Source organism: Talpa europaea, assembly GCF_964194135.1.
Source record: "Talpa europaea genome assembly, chromosome: 9".
NCBI classification, from domain to species: Eukaryota; Metazoa; Chordata; class Mammalia; order Eulipotyphla; family Talpidae; genus Talpa; species Talpa europaea.
The window spans coordinates 65,644,836-65,666,610 of NC_140076.1; the positions used below are offsets into that span (position 1 = coordinate 65,644,836).

Here is a 21,775-nt window from a genome sequence, read left to right on the forward strand (position 1 = left end):
AAGGATGAAACAAAAACGTTCTGTCCTGGTATCACCCTGCCCCTTCCTTACCACGTCTCTGCTACCCCTTTGAGTATCCCTTACAGAGCTAAAGGGTTTGTTTTACTGATTATAAGTTAGACATCCACAGCAAGTTGAGCTGAGCCTTGGACAACATAGGTTTGAAATACGCAGATTTTTTTCCTACTTGCAGGTTCTGCATTCACGGATTCATCCAATCTCAGGTTCAGTCAGCCATGGATATCAGTTGATTGAAGCCACAGATGCAGAACCCATTTACAGGGAGGCCAACTATAAATTATATATGGCTTTTCTACTTGGGGGTCAGGACCCCCCACCCCTGTGTTCTTCAAGGGTCAACTGTATATTGAATGATTTTTATTTCTCTCTTTAAAACTAAAACCTCCTAACTGCTAGCACTTTCAAAACATATCCAGAATCTCTCCCCTTCTCATAATCAATTGGTACTTGGAGCCACCATCATCTGTGCTCCAGAATAATCCAGTAGCCTTGTTCTAGCTACCACCCTCCTTGCACGCCCGCCCCCCCCAACCCCCACCCCTTACCAACAGTCTACACTCTCCACTGCAGTTTGAGCAGTCCTGCCACATCTCTGATCTAAACCTCCAATAATGTCCCATCTCAGTTAAAGAAAAAACAAAACCACCACCACAGGGTCTCCCCTTACTCCCAAACTCCAGTTCTGTGTTCTTCCTTCTACCCCCCGACTTGCTCATTCCATCCCAGCTGCCTGGATTCCTTGCTATTTCTTAACCTCACCTGCACATTCCCACCCCAGGGCCTTTGCACATGCCTGGAATGCTTTTTCCTCCAGATACCTTCATGGCTTGTTCTCTCACCTCCTTTGGATTCTCTGTTCAAAAGTCACCCACTAAGAAGCCCTCAAAATCCCAAGATAGCACCTTTTTCAGTGCTCCTCACTTAGCTGCAGTTTTCTCTGCAATGCATCCCAATAGGCAGAATATGTTGTATTTATTGTCTCACTTTGCCCCTGGAATGTCAGCTCCATCAGAGTGGGAGCCTTATCTGTCTTGGGGATAGTTTTATTTCCAGTGCCTAACACGGTGCCTGGCCATTACTTGGTACTCCCTAAACATTTGGTAAATGGATGAACGGCTAAAGTCCCTTATGTTCTTTATTCTTATATGGGTCTTTTTATTTTGTCTTCTGTGGCTCACTGGCTTCTGTTTGGAGAGGGGCCTCCCAGCTTGCCAGCATGGTTGCCTTCCTCCCTCGACCACAGGGCATAGTGTGCCAGGGTCTGCCTGTCTTTTCTGAGTATTTCCATGAGAACCATACTCAGCTGCTCAGTAATTACCCACCTTGCCACCTCCCAGGCTGCCTCAGCCTCCCGCCATCTGCCCCATTGGATTGAGGAGGAAAACTGGACAAAGTCCCTACCTCAATTCTTGGGGTCAGAGGACAAATCCTTTGAAAGGAGATCATCCCAAGATGCCCCAGGCTTTTGGGCACAATTCCCTTAGAATTGAATTCTGAAAAGTACATGCTGTCGAATAGCTGGCCTTGCTTATAAAGAGTGCCTTCATTTTCTGGGGGTAAAGGGAAGGAGAAGTTGCAGGATCTTCCTGGCCTGGGTTTTCCACTGCAACCTCAGTGTTATGATTATAATATTAGTTGCCTGTTAAGCACATACTTTATGCCAGGCAGTATTCTAGAAACCTAACTCAGATAATCTTTTAGTAGCTGGGTGAATTAAGCAAGGTCCCCATTTTACAGGCAAGGGTACGGGCTAGAGAAATGGCAGCATCTACTGCCTATCACACAGCCAGGAAGTACCTAGGGGCTGGGATTCCAGCATTTTTTATAATGCCTTTGACACTATTTTGAGGGGATCCCAGGACTGTGTCCTTTCCAATACCTTTTCTGCCTTGTTTTTGAACAACACTTGTGTGAGAAAGGCAACTAAAGACCCCCCACTACTCCCTAAGACTCTTTGGCGCCTGCTGCCTTGGAAGGATCTATATAGCCCTGAAGTAGCCTCTGGACGTGGAGGGATTTGATAGGCATGGAAGTCAGATGACCCAGCCTGGCTGTTGTGACACTGTCTGGGAGTGGTCTGTCTGGGAGTGAAACAAGGCAGTGGTCTGTCTGAGCAGTTCCTCAGAACTCACCCACCCCCCCACACACACACACACGCGCACACACACACATGCGCACACACAGAGACACGCACAGACACAGCCATGATTTGCTCATGATTTGTGAAGTCCAGTGTAGCCACTTTGCTGTGGCACCGTCTGGCAGTCCGGGGGTGGCTGGAACGTTCACCATTCCCAGTCTACTTAAGATGGCATTTAAAATGGAAAGGACCACTTAAAAAAGAGATCGGGGCGGCAGAATTCCGAGGGAACCTAACTCTCCTACCTGTATCTTCCCACAGACTCAAGCCCACCCGCGCGCCTCCTGGCTACCCGGCCTTGCTGCGGCCCGGGTCCCGGTCCCGAGCGGCGGCCGGTCCTGGGCGAAGCGCCGCGCTTCCACGCACAGGCCAAGGGCAAGAACGTGCGGCTGGACGGCCACTCCCGCCGGGCCACGCGGCGCAACAGCTTCTGCAACGGTGTCACGTTCACGCAGCGGCCCATTCGGCTGTACGAGCAGGTGCGGCTGCGCCTGGTGGCCGTGCGCCCGGGCTGGAGCGGGGCGCTGCGCTTCGGCTTCACGGCCCACGACCCGTCGCTCATGAGTGCCCAGGACATCCCCAAGTACGCCTGCCCCGACCTCGTCACGCGGCCCGGCTACTGGGCCAAGGCGCTGCCCGAGAACCTGGCGCTGCGCGACACCGTGCTGGCCTACTGGGCAGACCGCCACGGCCGCGTCTTCTACAGCGTCAACGACGGCGAGCCGGTGCTCTTCCACTGCGGGGTCGCGGTGGGCGGCCCGCTCTGGGCGCTCATCGACGTCTACGGCATCACCGACGAAGTGCAGCTCCTCGGTAAGTCGCAGGCCCCGGCTGAAACTGGCTACCACCCCTGTGCGACCCGGTAGAGGTTCCCTGCGTGCAGAGATGTGTCTCTCATATTCGTAAACATTTCCAGAGGGCACACTTTGCCAGGTGATGTTCTAAGCAGTTTACACATTTATACTCATTTATTTCTGTAACAACCCTCCCACCCCGTTATATATGGATAGATGGGGAAACTGAGCACGGAGAGGTTAAATGACTCGCATTGCAAAGCCAGGAGTGCAATGCACACGGGTTGTGTCCACAGCCCACACTCTGGTCTAGGTTCATTCACTTATGCCTTCACTCTGTTCCTTGCTCATTCACTCATTCATTCACTCTCCCATGCATGCATTTATTCATTTGCTCATTCACTCGCATATGCATTTATTTATTTGCTTATTCATTCACTCACTCACAAGTACGCTTTCTCACTCAGCAGTCAAACTTGCATCCTATTTCTTCACTATCTACAATGCCCAGGCAGTGAGCACTGATATGTATCAACCCACCTTAAAGGGGTTCATGGTCCACTAAAGGCAGACAAGTGTGGCCTGACTCTTAACAGAAGTGGCATCCCTTTATGCTGAACTCCCAGCAGTGAGAACTCGAGGGAGGAGAAGCTTGCTGCCCTTATCTTAAAACCTTCTTTCTTTATTTTTTTTACTTTTTTGTATTGAGGTAAAATTCCTATGACCTAAAAGTAATGATTTTAAAATGCACAAGTCATTGGTATCTAGTTGGTACCCATCACCTCTGTCTAGTTCCAAAGCATCTTCATCACCCCAAAGGTGATGTGGGTATCCTGTGATGCCCTCTTCTTCTTTCCCATCTGTCCTGACAACACCCACCTACCTGTTGAAGTCACAGGTTGCCCCTGAACCAACCCAGCCTCAATTTCTGGGGGAGCGAGTGGACAGATTTCTAAGGGGACCTGGACGTAGCCCTCCATGAAGGCACAGATCTAAAGTGCATTCTGGGTCTTCCCCTCCCCAGAGGCAGCCAGTCTTCCTACTTGTCACCATAGATTAGTTGTGCCTATTCTTGAATTTCATGTAAATGGCACCAAAGTTTATGTGCTTTTGTGTCTAGCTATCTCAGTATGGTATTTTTTAAAATGCATTTGTATTGCTGCTGTGTGTATAGGTAATTTGTTTCTTTTTATTGCTGGATAGTATTCCCTGATCTGGATGGACCACAGTTGATATAGCTGAATGTTAGGGCTATTTCTGGCTTTTCAGTCCTGCATCTTGAGGAAAAACCTTGACTCAGGCTCCTCATGCCCAGTCCCCAAGCCCTCACTCATACCCACCCAGCAGGGGGGAATGCTCCATGCATCCAGGCTGTACCCTTCTCCCTGCTGCCAGAGGAAGGAAGGTAGAACTACTGAGTGGTTAAGAGCAGGGGAATGACCTCTGCCCCACACCTAACTCAGTTGTCAGCTGTGTGGCTTTCGCCAGGTGACTGAACCTCTCTGTACTTCAATCATGTCTTATGTAAAAAGGGCTGATAATAGCACCAGACTTCTGGGAGTGTTGGCAAGATTACACGAGAGGAGGTATGAGAGTCATGTAGCACCGTGTCTGGCACATGGAAAGCACAAGAAATCACAACTAAGAAACAAGAATCTTTGGGGTTCGCATGTGGGCCAAAGCACCTGTCTGAATTCCAGGCTTAGGCAGACTAAATAATGAATAGCTACCCACCCTCCAAGCTGGGGCCTTACCTGGCATCTTAACCATCTCCCTCCTCCTCCCATACTCTTTTCCATGGAAGCCTTTGGTATTTCACCTCCAGGAAATGTCAGTTTCTAAAACCTCCTCCATCTCTTGTCACTCTTTTTTGGAGCTAGGAAACAATCACACCTCATTCACCTGCTCCCTCAGACAGCCATATCTCCAATTACAGCCAAGAAATCACTGCCACTTCCTAATCAGCGCAAGTGGATTAGGAGTCTTAAAAAATACAAATTGGAAGCAGCCCGTGATGACTTAATGAGGCTGAATAAGCCCACGAGCAGTCAGACTCTTCCCCCATTCGTTTGTTCATTTAATGAACCCCTCCAATATCCCAAACCTCCTGGAGGGGAGGGAGAGGCAGCATCTGCTGGGGAGTCTGTGTAAGTTGTGAGAGGTGAGCCTCAGTGTCCGTACCTGCAAGCTATATGAACAGAAGGGCTAGTGCAGCACCTCAGGCCTATGCGCAAAACAGGGGAAAGGGGAAATGCGATTAGGAGGAATTTTCTCTCTGGGTTATGGGTGATTTTCACTTCCTTCTTCATATTTTTATCAGTTATCTCTTTAAAAGTATGTATGTAGGGCCACCCCTGGTGGAGCAGGTGGTTGAGCGCAGCGCTGTGAAGCTGTCCACAGCCTCTGCAGTGCCAATTTGATCCCCACCAGCCGGCGAGGGTCCCACATGGCGCGCAGATCTCTCCTGCCACGCCCGCTGCTCCCCTCAGCAGTGTATTTCATCAGTCTGCCTGTTCTGTTCCCCGCTCTGTCTCTGGTGAATCCTCTCACCCTCCCGCGAATCTGGCCTGAACCCTGGTTCTTGTATAAATAAATAAATCTTTTTTTTTAAAAAAAGTATATATGTAAAAAGCTTATGTTGCTTTTGTAATCAGAAATGGCAATATAGTTCGTTTCCTTTTTGAAGGTAATATGAGCTACCAGGGAAGTTTCTGGCAGGTGATCAAGACCCAGTTAATATCTATATCCTTCCCTGGGGTAGGACGAGTTGACATTAGTTACATAAAGAGATTACATGTGATATTTTTCCCCCCACGTTATCAACAGTGATTTATAATGAGGATAAAAAACTATCAGAGAAATAAGAAGTAAGCTAAGCAGTTCTGATTTTGTATAGTTCGAATGCAGGAAACAGGTATTCTGCTGAGGAACATGAGAACCACAAAGTACTCCCCCACCCTCCTGCCAAATGGGGTCCCACCTTCCCAATTCTGGGAGAACTTGGCTTCCCGAGGGTGGTGTCTAAGGTACCAAATGGATAAATAAAAGGTTCCGGTGTTTGGCTCTCCAGAGTTCTCTGGCTTCCTCTTCCTCACAAGGAAAGTGACATAGTTCCTTTAGAGATTCTCCTCTATGAAACCTCAGAATAGAAAAGTCCAGAATAGGGACCCCTCCCATCCACTTCCCTCATTAAAGTCAGATCCACTGGATAAAGGCAGAAAACCAGTAAGCAAAAGTGGCATCTGGGTCACGCTATCAAACGTAAAGAAAAATACAGGATGATTGTCTTTGCATATGAATTTCAGAAAAATAGCAATGTTTACTACAAGTATGTCTATACCATATTTGGGACATGCTTAAAAAAGGATTTGTTATTTTTCTGAAATTCAGATGTAACTGGGCATCCTATATTTTATCTGGGCACCCTCTCTGGGTGGCATCTTCCCCTTCATCCCCATTGTATTTGCCCTAAAACTTGAGCCAAAGTTAATTCTCAGAAATGAAAAGGGGTTTGTCAGCTTAGTATATATTTTTTACCCAGTGGAATTGTGTTTGCAGCTCAGCATCTTCCTGCCAGAGAAGGCTATATTCATGTGACCAGATCTTGGAGTGCCTCTTCTCACCCCAAGACAGGGTGATGTAGTCCCTTTTAAAGAATTCGGGGCTCAGAGAAGCCAATTACCAAGCTGGAGAGTGGCAGAGCCAGGCTTAGCACCCAGGTGCATCTGTATTTCATTTCGTGGTCCCCAGCTCACATTGGGGTCACCTGGGGGCCCCTGAGAACCCCACTTTCCAGTCTGCATCCCAACCAATTAAATCAGAATCTCCCCAGGAAGCTAGAATTCTTAAGACCCCTCAGTGACTCCAGGGTGTGGCCAGAGCTGTGATTGCACCACCACCTTTTGAGAGTGCTCCTCCCTCCTCCCCACTGCAAGCCAAGCTACTTCTTCAGACCTCTGACTTGGGGCATGGCAGCATCACAACCCCCCTATCTTGTTTTCTTTGACCCTACTTCATCCCTAACCCTACCCCCAAACATGCTTCCCCTGGCTAGGTAGCCCTGCTCTGATGTTTGCCGTAAGCCCTTGAGCATGTGTTTCTTTAAGAAATAGGTAGAGGCATCCCTGGTGGCCTAGAGGCGCTGGGACCATCTCACCCATGATGACCTGAGTTCATCAGGCCAGGGAGCTAAGCCTCATGGCACAGCAGACCTCGCTTGTCTGGCCCACTGCTCCCTCAGCAGTGTATTTCAGTAGATCCTCCTGTTCTGCTCCCCATTCTGTCTCCGGTAAATCCTCTTAACCCCACCTCTGGCCTACATCCAAGTTCTCCTATGCAAAAATAAATATAAATAAAATCTTTTTTTAAAAAAAGAAATGAAATAGGAGCTCCCTGGTGGCACAACGGTTGAGTGCTGGCTTGCGAAGCTGCCTGCAGCCTCTGCAGCACCGGTTCGATCCCCGGCCGCCAGGCGAGGGACCCACATGGCGCGCGGACTTCTCCTGCTGCCCGCTGCTCCCCTCAGCAGTGTACTTCGTCAGTCTGCTCTCCCCTCTGGCTCTGGTGAATTCTTTCACCCTCCCGCGCTTCTGACTATACACAGTGCTTGTATAAATAAATAAATAAATGGATAAATAAATAAATAAATAAATATTAAAAAAAAAAAGAAATAGGTAGAGTTAGTTACAGGTTTTCTATTCAAATGTGAATGGTATTGTGCTAAGGCTCTTGTTTTTCTTTTTTCACTCACCCCTCTGTAGGATTTAATCTGGAATCTTGTTCCCTAGGGGCCTCCCACTTGCACAGATTTGGCCTGCCTGCTACTAGCCTCTCTCCCAAGCACACCCAGCTGTCATGCCTCAGGGTCTTTGCACTTACTAGTCCCTCGCCTGGACTGCTCTTTCTTTAGATCTGAATGTTGGTTGAAGGAAATGCTGCCTGTACGTTGTGGTGCTTAGGAAAGCCTAAAACGTCTTCCAGACACAGCAACCTGTCAGCTGTCATGTGCCTAGTTAAATTAAAAGCTAATGCTAAAAGCCACAGACCTGCCACCCTAATTTTTATGCCCAGAAAAATACAGGAGGGAAGAAGGGCAGCTTGGGTTGCCCAACCACCCCAGCCAACTGCGTTGCCAGGCACATTCTCCCCCAGTCTGCCCTGGGGCCAATTGTTTACTATCATTTGGGGCGCAGATAGGGTGGGCTTACTGGGTCCCCAAGCAGTCCATGCCGAGAGCGTGAGATTTCTCTAGATGCCCCTTTGGGCCACAGAGAAGGGACTGAGCCCAAGCAAATTACCTTCTGCCAAATCTGGCAATTCTGGGCTCAGAGGAGGAAGGTTAACCAGGTCTTATACACCTTTCTCCCTTCTCTCACTGGCTCCTTCTTGTCTCTTTCCTGGAGGCTCGGGCCCACTGCTATCCTGGGCAGCCTTGTCCCTCTCCCAGGCAGCTCAGAAGTCAATGTCATAGCTCCATTGTCCTTCCTCTGTCCTGTGGCAGAAGGCTCAACAAACAGCACCTGCCCAGGACCGCGACATTGCAGGCCATGTTGTCAGAAATCTTTGGTTACAAGTGACAGAAACCCATTCAATCTCATTTTCAAAACCAGCAAATTAAAACTGAAAATTCCACGCAACAGCTGCCTATAAGCCTGGCTTTCTGCCTGGGCCCAAGGAACAGTGCCTGGAAACCCAGCCTGCCTCTAATTTTTGCCCTGCTGGCATCTTTGTTGGTGTCATCCTCAGTAGGCTTTCCCTTTGGGGTAGGGGGAGGTCACCAGGAGCTCCAGTCTCATGTCCTGCCAGCTTGCCAAATCGAACAGAAGAACTGCTTTCCTCTCAGGTCTCGGTACCGGTCAAGGCGTCACTGAGCTCATGGTCAGGGGGATGGGATAGAGTGGCCAGCCAGATTAGTCCCCTCTTCAGGGTAACAAGTGAAAGTGGGAGGTGGGGTGGGACAGTTACAAGACCTATGGAAGAGATGGAGGGGTGGGATGCCAGGCAGCTAGAAACATAGCTCTCTATCTTGTACCCATCTTGAAAGAATGGACCCCTTCACTCATTTAGTTACCAGCACCTACTCTGCACCAGATGCTACACTGAGAGCTGAACCTGGGTGGCATCTACTGCCCTCACATGAATGCTAGGAGGCAGGAAACAATGTCATCTCCTTTGCAGGCTGGGCATGGATCAATAACTTGGCCAAGGTCACATAATGGTGGTTCTGTCATTGCTGTTTGTCCCTTAGTGTTATGAACAGAATGTTTGATAGAGATATGAGCTTTGGGATCTAAATACTGGGCCTCAAGGTCTGAGTATAGCTCAGGTGAGGAAACTGAGGCCCAGAGAGGTTTTACCCAAGGTCATCCAGCTAATGAATGGCCATGGTGGGGGAGTGCAGTTGCCTAGGACCCAGGGGGCACCTCGTGGGCCCTCTGAGCACCCCATATTAGTCAGGGAGGAAGGGTGACAGCTGGCTTCATTCAGTGCCTTAGCAGTTAATGTTTTCTTCCTAAACAGCCCAGATTAGCCCCCATCTCCCTGCCCCAAGAATAAGCATTTATTCTTGGCCTAAAGCTTGTCCTTTCCCACACCGGGGGGAGACTGCCACTTGGGGGTCATGGTTCTGTCCCCCTGGGGGCTTCTGAAGGCCCTGCTCTCTGCCGGGCATGGTGCCAAGCACATTGTTATTCCATGGTTCTTCTGCTAATTCCCCCTTACCCCGGCCTGTGACACAGGATGAGGGTCCCCACAGTGCAGGAAGAACTGAGGGCACAGCCAAGATGAACCAAATGAGGTCTGTCTCCCCCGGCCCAGCACTCTTTGGTTGGCAGAAGGAAGCACAGGGAAAAGCCTGGACTCCGTGGTCAACAGACCCAGGGTCCATACCTAGCATGCCCACACCCTTCTCAAACCTCAACACCCCCTGCCTGCCACCTGCCCTCTGTGGCCTTGGCTGGAAGAGCTCTGCTCCCCTCCCCACCTCCCCGTTCATGGACATTGTTCCCATGAGTGGTCGCTCTCTCCTGCCTCACTTTCTCCCTTGCACAGAATCATCCCAGAAGCACACATAAGAGTTCCAGTGGCTTCCATCTTTTTTTTTAATGTCTTTGACAATCTTCGTCTACCATCCCATTTCTCTTCGCTCCTGCAGAGCAAAACTGTCTCAAAAATGCTGTCTGTTCCCCCGTCTCCACTTCCCTCTTCAGCTCATGCCATCAGACTTTTGTTTGCATTTCAAAAGTTTGAATTTTTAAAATGGTCAGTGTGAAACTTAAAAGAAGTTATAAATGGAAAGAAGTCCACTTTCTCTAATGTTGCAAAGTAGGAGTTGAACCACATGTAAATTAAGCATTATCACATTTGCTCACAACACTCTCTAATTCTTCATCTTAACTTTACTATTCAAACAGTAGAAAGTGGGTGGCAGTTTAGGGATTGAGAAGGAATAAAGCCGAGAACACTTCTCTCCCATGTTTATTCTCCACCGTACAGGCTTCGGCTGCAGATAAAGTCCAGCCAGCTGATGCATTGTCCCGCAGTCCAAACAGTGGTGAAGCCTCCCACTTGTCACATTTAGGGACTACCAATAAAGCTTTCTCTTGAAGTTGAACCCAAAACAACTTCATATGGAACCTTAGGCTTTGTGAATCTCTGGGACTATATGGACCCTGAGGGGAAGGGGCTCAAGATTTGTCCCCCACTGGTTACCAGTATCACCATCATTGACTTGGCTTTGCAGGTGTCCACCTTGGTGACCCAGTATCTCTGTCAGGAAACATTTTAGCCCTTCAGTTTCATTTTCTTCTGGTTTCAGTTCACCACTAGGAACAGTCGTTCCCGGTATCCTGGGGGGAACTGGTTCCCTGCAGACATCAAAATTCAAGTCCCTTGTATAAAATGTGGTGTTTGCATATAACCTATGCTAACCTTCCCATTACTTTAAATCATCTCTAGATTATATATGATTCCTAGAACAATGCAAGTGCTGTGGAAATCATTATTAAACTGTATTGTTTCAGGAATAATGACAAGAAAAAAGAGTTTATATATGCTCAGTACAGAGGCAATCATCCTAGGCTTAACTGCATGAATGAATGTTCAACCCGCGGTTGGTTGCATCTGTGCATGTGCCTCCCTTTACACTGAAATCTGGTTGCAACAGAGCTGCCCTCACTGTTTCACTGGACTGGATGCAAGCTCACCCTTCAGCCTCACACCACCAAATCCAGAGCTCACATCTCAGTCCTCTCATCTGGCCTTTCACTTTTGGCATATGTGACCTCTCCCTGCCTCTCTGACCTGCTCTTCCTCCCACCTCCCTGGCTGCTCCTCCTCAGCTTGCTTACTGTCCCTTGCCTGTGTACATAAGCTGAGACCACCAGGGTCCCGGCCTGGGCTCTCTTCCCTTTCCTTCTTACTGTTAAATCATGTAATACAACAGGCATATAGAAGTGTGTGAACAGGGCTGCCTGTTGGATCCCTCCTCTGAGGGGTCACAGTAGGCCTCTGGCCTGGTGCTGAGTGGCCAGAGTGTAACAGCCATTAAGGCAAGGCCATTTCTCCTTATCCACCCTGTTCCTCCAGATCATCTGAGCCTTGAATCCCATCTCTAAGCTGTTGGGTCCTAAATCTAGGTTCCCAGCCCTGCCTCTTCCTCTTAACTCCAGACTTCTCTCTGCCCATTCACATCTCCAGGCATCTGAGAGGCATCCCCCACCAAACACATTCAGCCATCCATCCCCATTGTCAGTGGATAACCACCCACCTGGTCAGTCCAGAACTCAGGAGTCATCCTGGATTCCTCTCTTCCTCGCCCCATGTCCCCTCTGTCAGCCTGTCCTGTCACTTCTGCCGCCAGTGCATGTCCAACTCAGTCTTTGGAGACAATGAAGTGACTGATAAATGACCTTGTCTCCAGTTCTTCCTGCTTTTGTTTTCATCTTCACAAAGATAGCTTCTCTTGGGACATAAGTTGTCCCTTATTTCCAGCCCCAGATGTATTTGACCTGAGAGAATTAAGGAAGGAAAGGAAAGGGAAGACCCCAGACACAAAGGCAGGTCCTGGAGGTGGCCAAGGGTGAGTGGATGGTCAGGGAGCCCATTCCAACCAGCCCAGGGGACTGTTGCTGTGTGATGGTGCCCAGTGGGTGTCTGTGGGAGGGAGGGGCCACCTGTTGGATCCCTCCTCTGAGGGGTCATAGTAGGCCTCTGGCCTGGGGCTGAGTGGGCATGCTGGGCGGCTCTAAGAACTGAACAAGGACAGTGCATTTTGGAGGCAGTATTGCTAGCTGTCAAGGGAACTAACTGGCTTTGGAGTTGTGACACCTGAAATGGAACCCCATTTCTGTCACCCTTGTCTGTGTGGTCTTGAATAAATCACCCACCTCTTAAAGCCCTGGTGTTCTCCCACTCTGAACTGTGCCTATTTCACAGGCCACATGGGTTCATGGTGAGGATGGATGGGGATAAGTGTGTGGAGTTGCATCTGGCAGGTGCTCAAGAAAACAGCTGAGTCCTTCATCATGTCCAGAGTGGGTGTGGAGGCAAGTCACATGTTGGCAGCAGAGAGTCTTTATGGCCCCTTGGTGACATTTCCATGTTAGGATTTCAGCCTATAGCTGGCTGGTTCTTTGCAAGACAGTCTTTGAGAAGTAGATTCTGAAGTATCTGGCCTAGGCCAAAGCCGTGCTGTCTTGAGCCTCTTACTCATCTGACCGGGACAAAGTTCCTTGTTTAAAAATAAAGTAAAAAGGGCCTCCCTGGTGGCGCAAGGTTAAGGCACAACCTATGAAGCTATCCACAGCCACTGCAGCACGAATTTGATCCCTGGCCAGGGAGCTACCCACATGGCACAGCAGACCACTCCTGACTCGCCCGCTGCTCCCCTCAGCAGTGTATTTCAGTCAGTCTGCCTGTTCTGTTCCCCACTCTGTCTCTGGTGACTCCTCTCACCCCCTACACCTCTGGCCTGTACCCCAGCTCTTGTATGCATAAATAATAAATAAATCTTTAAAATAAATAAAATAAAAAAATCCAATCTTGGGCCTCCCCGGTGGCGCAACGGTTGGGCGCTGGGTTGCAAGGCTGCCCGCGGCCTCTGCGGCACCCGTTCGATCCCCAGCTGCTCCCCGGCCACCGGAGGAGGGTCCCACATGGCGCACAGACCTCTCCTGCCGCCCGCTGCTCCCCTCAGCAGTGTACTTCGGTCCTTCTGCCTGCTCTGCTCCCCGCTCTGGCTCTGGTGAATTCTCTCACCCTCCTGCGCTTCTGGCTATACCCAGTGCATGTACAAACAAACAAATAAATAAATAAATAAAAATACATGCCTCTTTAAAAAAAAAAAAATCCAATCTTTTCTAAGGGGCTTCTGTGTGCCATGTACCAGGCCAAGTGCTTAGTGGCAAACACATCAAGATTCACTGCCTCAGAAATACTGATCCTTTGCACATGCTGTTCCCTCTGCCTGGGATGTTTTCTCACCCCTTCACAGCTCGCACTCCCTTGGCCTTCAGGTCTTAGCCCAAAGATCACTGTCAGAGAGGCCTGACCCGCACTCAGGCCCCACTCTGACCAAGTGCCCCTTTGACACATTCTCGGAGAATCCCAGGTTGTCACTCCTTGGCTGTGTGACTTGGGATAACTCACGTCACCTCAGTCTCAGCGCTTCACCGAGATGTACACATTTTATGGAACCTTATACTACGGTGGCTCCTGCTGGTGCTCATCAGGCTGTGCTCACACAGTTTGCTTTTGGATGCCTCATTCAAGTTTGTCCCCTTGGAATGGGAGCTCTATGGACACAGGGGCCCTCCCAGCTCACTCACCTCTTCACCAGGGCCTGGTACAGAGCTTGGCACATGGGGAGTGACTTTGCACAATCAGTGATGAAGGAATAATGATAAAAATAAAAGTTCTGAGCACTTAGTTTGTGCCATGCTCTGTAACACTTCTTATAAGTGTCTAATTTAATTTCCATAACAACCTAGGTGGGACGTGAGGAACATCACTGTTCCATTTAAGCTCAGGAAGCTGAGAGGCTGAGCGGTGAAATGACTTAATCATAGTCACAGAGCAGGAAGGACTGAAGTCAGGACTTGGCAGTGAGTCTACCCCTGTCCACATGACATGCTCTTAATTAGGATGCTACACCGAAGGGGAGGGGGAGCCTATGTGGAAAGGTTAGGGGCAAGGAGTGTTGGGGGTGAGGAAAAGGAGGCCAGGGCCAGCCAATGCTTTTAGGCTTGGTCTAGCTGAAGAGTGGGGGCAGGAGAGGGGGGTGGGGGGAGCCTGGGAAGTTTCATTACACCAGGAGACTCCCAGTAACATCATCTTGTCTCAAATGCTTTTTAGAAAAAGCACTTGTTTTACTCTACTTCTATACTTTTCTTCTGATTATAACATTAATCCATGTTCATTAGAGAAAAATGAGAAAATCTGAAAACTTTATTATAAAGACGTAACTATCCTCAACTTGGTGTATTTCCTCCTGCATTTTCCCCATGCATCCTGTAGATACCTATCCCACAAGACTGGAAACAAATCATATATTCAGTTTTGTGTCATCTTTTATTCACTTAAAGTGATGTTATGGGTATTTTCCCACCCTGTTAAATATTCATTGAAAAACTTGATTTTTATAAAAGCAATTGGGGTTTTTCTCATAAAACCTTGTAGAAGAGATGGCTAACACACAACTATCTGAAAAGTTCCTCATCATCTCACCCCCCTGAGAGGTCATTATCCATTGTTTTCTTTACAGAACTTGAATTCCTATGCACATAAATGATACAGATACAGATGCATGCACACATCTATTCTTTTTTAAAGAACCAAATTCCCTCAGGTTACAGGGAAACATCTTCTAAGGCAAGACCTACATACACATTCAGATGCCTGCAGATCCCAAGCAAGTGACTGAGATGAAGAGGGGCTACCTCAGGCCATGGGGAAGGAGAGATCAAACATGAACAAATAAAAGAGCAAGTTTTCGCCCCTTGTTGCCATAGCAGAATTCAGGCCCACTGTTACCAGCCCTCGTGATTTTCTAAAAGAAGCTATAAATCCAGTTTAAGTGGAATAGTAAGTATTGGCCACTAATTCCAAAAAAAAATGTGAAAACAACATGGTGATTTATTTTAACAAAAAATGTAGAGGGAGGAAGAGATGAAGAGGCAATCTAACTTGAAGAGACCAATGACAATGAGTGGACTTTATTTGCATCTTCATTTAGACAAACTGGAGGAAAGCATATTCTCATATATGTCTGAAGTCCTTAATTTTTAGAGACATGCTGAAATTTTTTCAGAAGAAATAATATATCCAGGATTAATACAAAAAATATATGAGTTGGTAGGGGTATCAATGAAACAAGACTGACCATGAATTGATAATTGTTGGTTTAGGTAATCAGCATCCATACTATTTTTATGTCTAGTTTTCAAAAATAAACAGATTTTAAAAAGGAAAAAAACATCAGCAGGCCAAGCAACCAGCTCTAGTCAGAATCAGCTGGCTGAGTGCTTTGCAGACTCTGCCAGCATGAAGGGGGTGACAGTAGGGAGTAATGTAGCAGACTCTCATCAGGGGCTAGGGAGTGCTTTTTTAAATGTCTGTTCATTACCATAACTTAATTTCACATTTGGAAAAATCAAAGAGGAAGAAATTTTTTCCCATGATATAAAATACAGAAGTGATATAAATTACATTTAACAAGATCTTGGCTAGAAAGGTCTGTTTTTTTATAAGGCTGAGAAAATTTTTAACTTTCTCTTGTTTTACATATGGTTAAAAAGAGTATTTTTATCACTAAAAAGACTTCAAAACATTTTAATGACTTTTCCTGATTTATTATTCAAAGTGGCAACCGGTCTCTTTTAGAGACTTTACTCATTGATTCATCCAATAAACTACATAATAATGCAGGCTGCTTTGCAAGCACTCTGCTAAGCCCTGAGAATATGGTGGTAAACAGGCTGGCATAAACCCTGCCCTCCAGGGACTCACTTTGGGATTGGCCAGACAGTCAAGAAGTAATCTACCAAAGTGTGAAGACCTGTATGGCTTCTTTACTTAACTGTAACACATGTATCAAGAACATTTTTCATGTCACTAAAAATAGATTTTTTCTGACTGTTACTCTAAAAGACAAAAAAAAACCTTACGTTTCCTGCCCTATACAATGAGGCAATCTCTTACAGAAACTTTATACATTCAATGTTGGAGTGCTTACCAGGCCCACACCAGACTTTTTCAGAGGAAACATTTGTTGAAGAATCCAGACTCAGGAGCCAGACAGTCCAGGTCCAAGGCACAGCTTTGCCATTTAGTTGCTGTGTGATGTTGGTCATATTCCTTAACCCCTTTGTGCCTCAGCTCCTTACTTTGCTAAACAGTGGATAGTAACAGTACAGGTTGTGTGGGAATTAAATGAGATAACACTGAAAGCCATTTTAAGGTAGCAGCTGTCACACAAGTAAGGCAAATACAAGGGTTTGCTCTTTCTCTTGGAAGCATTTGTTCTAGTTGGGGAGGGAGACAATAAAGGATTTTCAAATGCCTTTTTTTTTTTTTTTTCATTTTCTTACATCAATGTTCTCCCTTCAGATGCAGTCCCCATAGTGCTCCCACCACCATAGCACCCATGAACCATCACCATAGTCCTTTATGCTCTTCTCTCCCCTCCTCTGAACCCTCTCCCCACCCTTCCCCTGCTGTATGCCCCAGATCTATGGTCAGCTTGCAAGTTTTGTCTTTTTCCTAACCCTTTGTTTGCTTTTCCTATGTTCCACCTATAAGTGAAACCATTCAGTTTTTTTTTTTCTTATTTCACTTAGCATAATCCCTCCCAGCTCCATTCCATAATGCTGCAAATGGCATGAGTTTATCCTTTTTGATTGCTGAGTAGTATTCCATCAAATGCCCTTTAAATCTTCAAAAGTATGAAAACTGAGGAGGGACGGGTGAAGGGAGAGAAAGGAAGAAAAAAATGAGGTGGGGAAGGAGGAAAAAGGGCCTTATCTACCCATACTTAAAAGTCCAGGAGTACCCCCTTATCCTGGATTGGGGATACATCCCAAGAGCCCCAGTGGCTGCCTGGAACCGGGGATCACACTGAGCCCTATACATGCACACCTATAATGAACTTTATAAACTAGGCACAGTGAGAGACCACCGACCACCAATAGTTAGGCGGATCAATTGTGACAGTATTCTGTAGTTAAGTGAATGTGGCCTCTCGCGCTCAACACAATGTATGCAATGTCTTCTACCACCACAGGCCACGGATAAGGGGGTGCTAGTTATGTCAGTAAGCCAGATTATGCTCCATCATTTCTGGGCACCTGCAGTTCTCGAAGAAGCTCGCTTAACCAAAATAAAAAATTAAAAAATCGGGGCGGGGCGGGGCGGGGCAGATGGAGGCCTGCGGGTGGGCAGCCCCGAGGGCCATGGTCACGCCTCACCCGTGCCTTCTGTCCTTCTGTCCCCGCGCAGAGAGCGCCTTCGCCGACACGCTGACGCCCGCGCGCCTCAGCCAGGCCCGCTTCAGCGCCTGCCTGCCTCCCAGCAGCCACGACTCCGCCAACTTCGACAACAACGAGCTGGAGAACAACCAGGTGGTGGCCAAGCTGGGCCACCTGGCGCTGGGCCGCGCCCCGGGCCCGCCGCCCGCCGACGCCGGGGCCGCCGCCATCCCGTGCGGACCCCGCGAGCGCCCGCGGCCCGCGTCGTCGCCGGCGCTGCTCGAGGCCGACCTGCGCTTCCACGCCACGCGCGGGCCCGACGTGAGCCTGTCGGCCGACCGCAAAGTGGCCTGCGCGCCGCGGCCCGAGGGCGGCCGCACGCTCGTCTTCTCCGAGCGCCCGCTGCGGCCCGGCGAGAGCCTCTTCGTGGAGGTCGGCCGTCCCGGGCTGGCGGCGCCCGGCGTGCTGGCCTTCGGCATCACGTCGTGCGACCCGGGCGGGCTCAGGCCCGCGGAGCTGCCCGCCGACCCCGACGCGCTGCTCGACCGCAAGGAGTACTGGGTGGTGGCGCGCGCCGGGCCCGTGCCCAGCGGCGGGGACGCGCTCAGCTTCACGCTGCGGCCGGGCGGCGACGTGCTGCTGGGCGTCAACGGGCGCCCGCGCGGCCGCCTGCTGTGCGTCGACACCACGCAGGCGCTCTGGGCCTTCTTCGCCGTGCGCGGGGGCGCCGCCGGCCAGCTGCGCCTCCTCGGTGAGTTTCCCCACGCCGGACTGCGCGTGCGCGCCCTCTCCCCTCCCCTCACGCGCCCCTCCCCCCACGCGCCCCTCCCCCCTCCCCACCGGTTCTCAAACTCGAACCGCTGCAGACCCGCCCATTTTCCGTGTTCAATTTCCAGTGCGGTCTGGGTGGCTAGGCCCGGAGGACTCATTTTTTTAATTTGCTTCACCCATAGCCACACTTTGTAAACCACCCACCTTAGTGCTTATCAGGGTCAGGACCAAGCAGGCTTTATGCATCAGTAAATGGTTGGGGCGGGGGCTGAGGGTTTATTTCCTTTATGATTTACTATATTAGATTAAAAAATATGTAATGCATACCAAATGAAGGAGTAAAATAAACGCAGTTATACTTAAATGAGGAAATAAAAATAACACCGTCCACAGAAAATGGAATGGAGGTTTGATGCATCCTAGTTTGAGGCGATCGTTGCTTCATGCCACATATTCCAAGTGTCCACTAGTTGTGGGCCAGCCCGTGGATTCCAGGTTGGGACAGGTCACAGAACACTTGCTCACAGAGACATGAAAGCACAGCAATATGTATACAATCAACGGGGTTCTCTCCCATCTTGGTGGAGCCAGGGTGGTCTGGGAAGGCCTAGTTGAACCATGGCTCTTGGTTCAAATGACGATAACAATGAACATTTCATAAATTACCTCGCTCGGGTTTATTCTCCTGATGAAGCCAGTATCATTGCCCCCATCTACCAATAAGAAAAAGCACAGAGAGATTAAATGATTGCCCCAGAGGCATCCCTCTGGCCAGCCATGAAGATGCTGGGTAAATCACAGACCCTCCTTGAGCCCCAGCTTCCTTCTGCGTGGAAAGGCAGTGTTTGCCTCCATCATGGGGTTGTCTGAGGATGAAATGATGAGGTGTATGTACTTCCAGCAGGTGTCTGCTTACTAATACAACAGAAACAGCTGCTGTTTTGTTGAGGGCAGAGTGGTGGTAGTGGCAGTTTTCTTGGTTTAGGGGTTTTGTTTTTTCTTTTTTAGGGACAATCAGACATAGTTCTCTTTTCAGCTGGAGATGAGTTGCCCAAGTTCCCATCAGGGCTTTGTAAGAACTAAGCCTGGAGTCCTTCCCCCTCTTCCAGCACCTTCAGAAGAATCAGGCTGTGCCGTTGAGTGGTCAGGGAGAGAAGGCAGGAGGCAGAAAGGAGGCAACTGCTTTTTGAGGCCTGGGACTTGCCTCCTGACCCTACCTCACAGCAGCTCTGCTGCTGCATTCTCTATCCATCCATTCTCAAGTAGGGTAAGGGAAGGGACGTCTCTGTTATTATCTGAACTGGCAGTGAGTTTGGGGGGAAAAGACTCATCCATGTTGAACACCACTAGTCAGGAATCTTGTAGTTGCAGATGACGAAAGCCAGGGATTCAAAGTGCAATGGGCAAAGTAGGAAACTTATGGGTAAACATACTTCGAATGTCTGGGTGTATATTGGATGGATTCAGGAACAGCTGGATCTAGGTGTTGAGAGGCTGTCATCAGGGTCCCATCACAAAGCTGTGTTAACTTTACTCTTGGGAAGACTCTACAGTGTTCAACTTAACTCTCAATCGAATGAGCCCCTTCTTTTCCAACATTTTTAGTGAAAGTCACAGAATTAGGTCCCTTTCACCTTACTGGGGTTACACGCCTTTCCCTGAACTGCCATTGAAAACAAGGGGTGGAGGTTGTTAATGGTCTGCCTTGGATTATCTGAGTGACGGCTGAGTAGTGCCCCCCCCCCAACAAAACCCCAGTGCTGCTTCTGAAATAAAGTGGAATAGAGGCTGGGCAGACCCTAGATAACAGGTGTCCCCCAAACATGTCTAGTTCCATCAGTCTTCAGCAGATCCTATGAGGCAGCTCACATCCTCCCATTAGGCAGATGAGGATGCTGATATGCAAAGCAGTGGGGAGCCAAGCACTAGCAGAGTGGTGCCCAGCTTCCACTGCCCTTAATGGAGTCTTTTTGATCCCAGGCACCCTGCAGGCCAGTCCTGCCACCACGTCTCCATCAGGCTCCCTCAGCGGCTCCCAAGACGATAGTGATTCTGATATGGCCTTCAGTGTCAACCAGTCCTCCTCAGCATCTGAGTCATCCCTAGGTAAGGACATGTAAATCCCAAAGGTGATAGGGGTGGCAGCCAGCCTGGACCCTTTCACTCTGCCCTTGGCCTTCCCAGGTCCAAGCAGGGTGACCCACATCTTCCTCCTATCCAACTCCCGGCATCCTCTCCTTCCTCAGTTGCACATTCAGCTGGAGGGAAGAGAAACACCTAGATATGACACCCCTAAGGGCGATGATGGTGCTTGATGATTGGGAGTAGGAGGGAAGGGAAAAGGGCAAAACCCCAAATTGGTATCTCCTAAAATTGTTCCCCTACGGGCTGTGCCATAGAAGCTCTGGCTTCTTGGGGTTGCCCCAGCAGAACCCACCTGGGAACCACACTATTAAGTGCTGTCCTGTCCTCTCTTCCTGCAGTGACGGCCCCCAGCTCCCCGCTGAGCCCCCCAGTGTCCCCCGTGTTCTCCCCCCCGGAGCCAACCGGCAGCAAGAACAGCGAGTGCACGGTGTGCTTTGACGGCGAAGTGGACACAGTCATCTACACGTGTGGACACATGTGCCTGTGCCACAGCTGCGGCCTGCGGCTCAAGAGGCAGGCCCGGGCCTGCTGCCCCATCTGCCGGCGGCCCCTCAAGGACGTCATCAAGATCTACAGGCCATAGCCTGGCCCCCTCTATGGGCCTTGGCGGGAGCAAGGTCATCTTTGTGAAGCCCCCCCCCCTGGGCTGGGCAACCACCACGGCTGCTGGGGAGTCTGAGGGCAGCGGCCACCTGTCCCACCGTTCTCCAGCGGTAGACAAGGCGTGACAGTCGGAGGGGCAAGGCCCTGGGGGCCTGAGCCCAGGTGAGGGTGGCTTCTGGCTCAAAAGGGCTTTGCTCCAAAAAAGCCATCCCAAAAGCAAGCTCAGGACCACCTGGCAGACCCGCCCCGGACCGGAGACCTCTCAGCTGGGAAACAGCATCCTCTGTCCTCTGTGCAATGCTTTTGGCTGGGGTTGGGTTGAGTATTCATGAGAGGGGAAGGGCAAGTAGGGAGACATAGAGAGAGTGAGAAAGAGGATGTGTGTGAGAGTGAGTGAGAGAATGCCTAGGTATTTATCCAGGGATCCTGACTCTGGGGGTTATTTAACACTAAGGAACGTGCAATCCAGGGCCCAGACATTACAGAACTAGAAATTGCTCACTTTCGGGGCTGTGACATCAGCTGGTTTTGAATGTATGAAGCCTGCACCTAAAGAGAGCTCCCTCAGCTGGTATGGAAGAGGGACACTCAGATTTTCTAAGGGGAGGAAAAAATAGCTCATTGTTTACAGCTCCAAAGCAGCAACTCCTGGGGGGAAGGTGGGCGGAGAACATAAAAGAACAATTTGCTTTTTTCATTTCTAACTCGGTCTTGGAGAGGGGTTTTGATGGGTGCTGGGGCCCACAGTTCTGGGCAGCGTCATCCCCAGAAGCCTTTTCACCCCTGCTCCCCCACACAGCCTAATAAGCACATGGCACCGTGACTGGGTCTCTGGATGT

At 49.4% G+C, this 21,775-nt stretch overlaps 1 protein-coding gene across 3 annotated transcripts in view; it reads left to right on the plus strand.

The window, feature by feature from the left end:
* NEURL1B (neuralized E3 ubiquitin protein ligase 1B) overlaps window positions 1–20,916 on the plus strand; it is a gene marked incomplete at both ends in the record, with an annotated part of 38,824 nt that extends 17,908 nt beyond the window's left edge. Inside the window, 4 exons of one of the 3 annotated variants that reach the window (XM_084243934.1) lie at window positions 2,423–2,974; window positions 17,449–18,168; window positions 20,169–20,294; window positions 20,672–20,916. In XM_084243934.1, coding sequence (XP_084100060.1) covers window positions 2,423–2,974; window positions 17,449–18,168; window positions 20,169–20,294; window positions 20,672–20,916 — 1,643 coding nt within the window. The remainder of the gene's footprint in view (window positions 1–2,422; window positions 2,975–17,448; window positions 18,169–20,168; window positions 20,295–20,671) is intronic. The other 2 variants (XM_084243936.1, XM_084243935.1) reach the window with 2 other exon arrangements.
* Window positions 20,917–21,775: the final 859 nt, after the last annotated feature.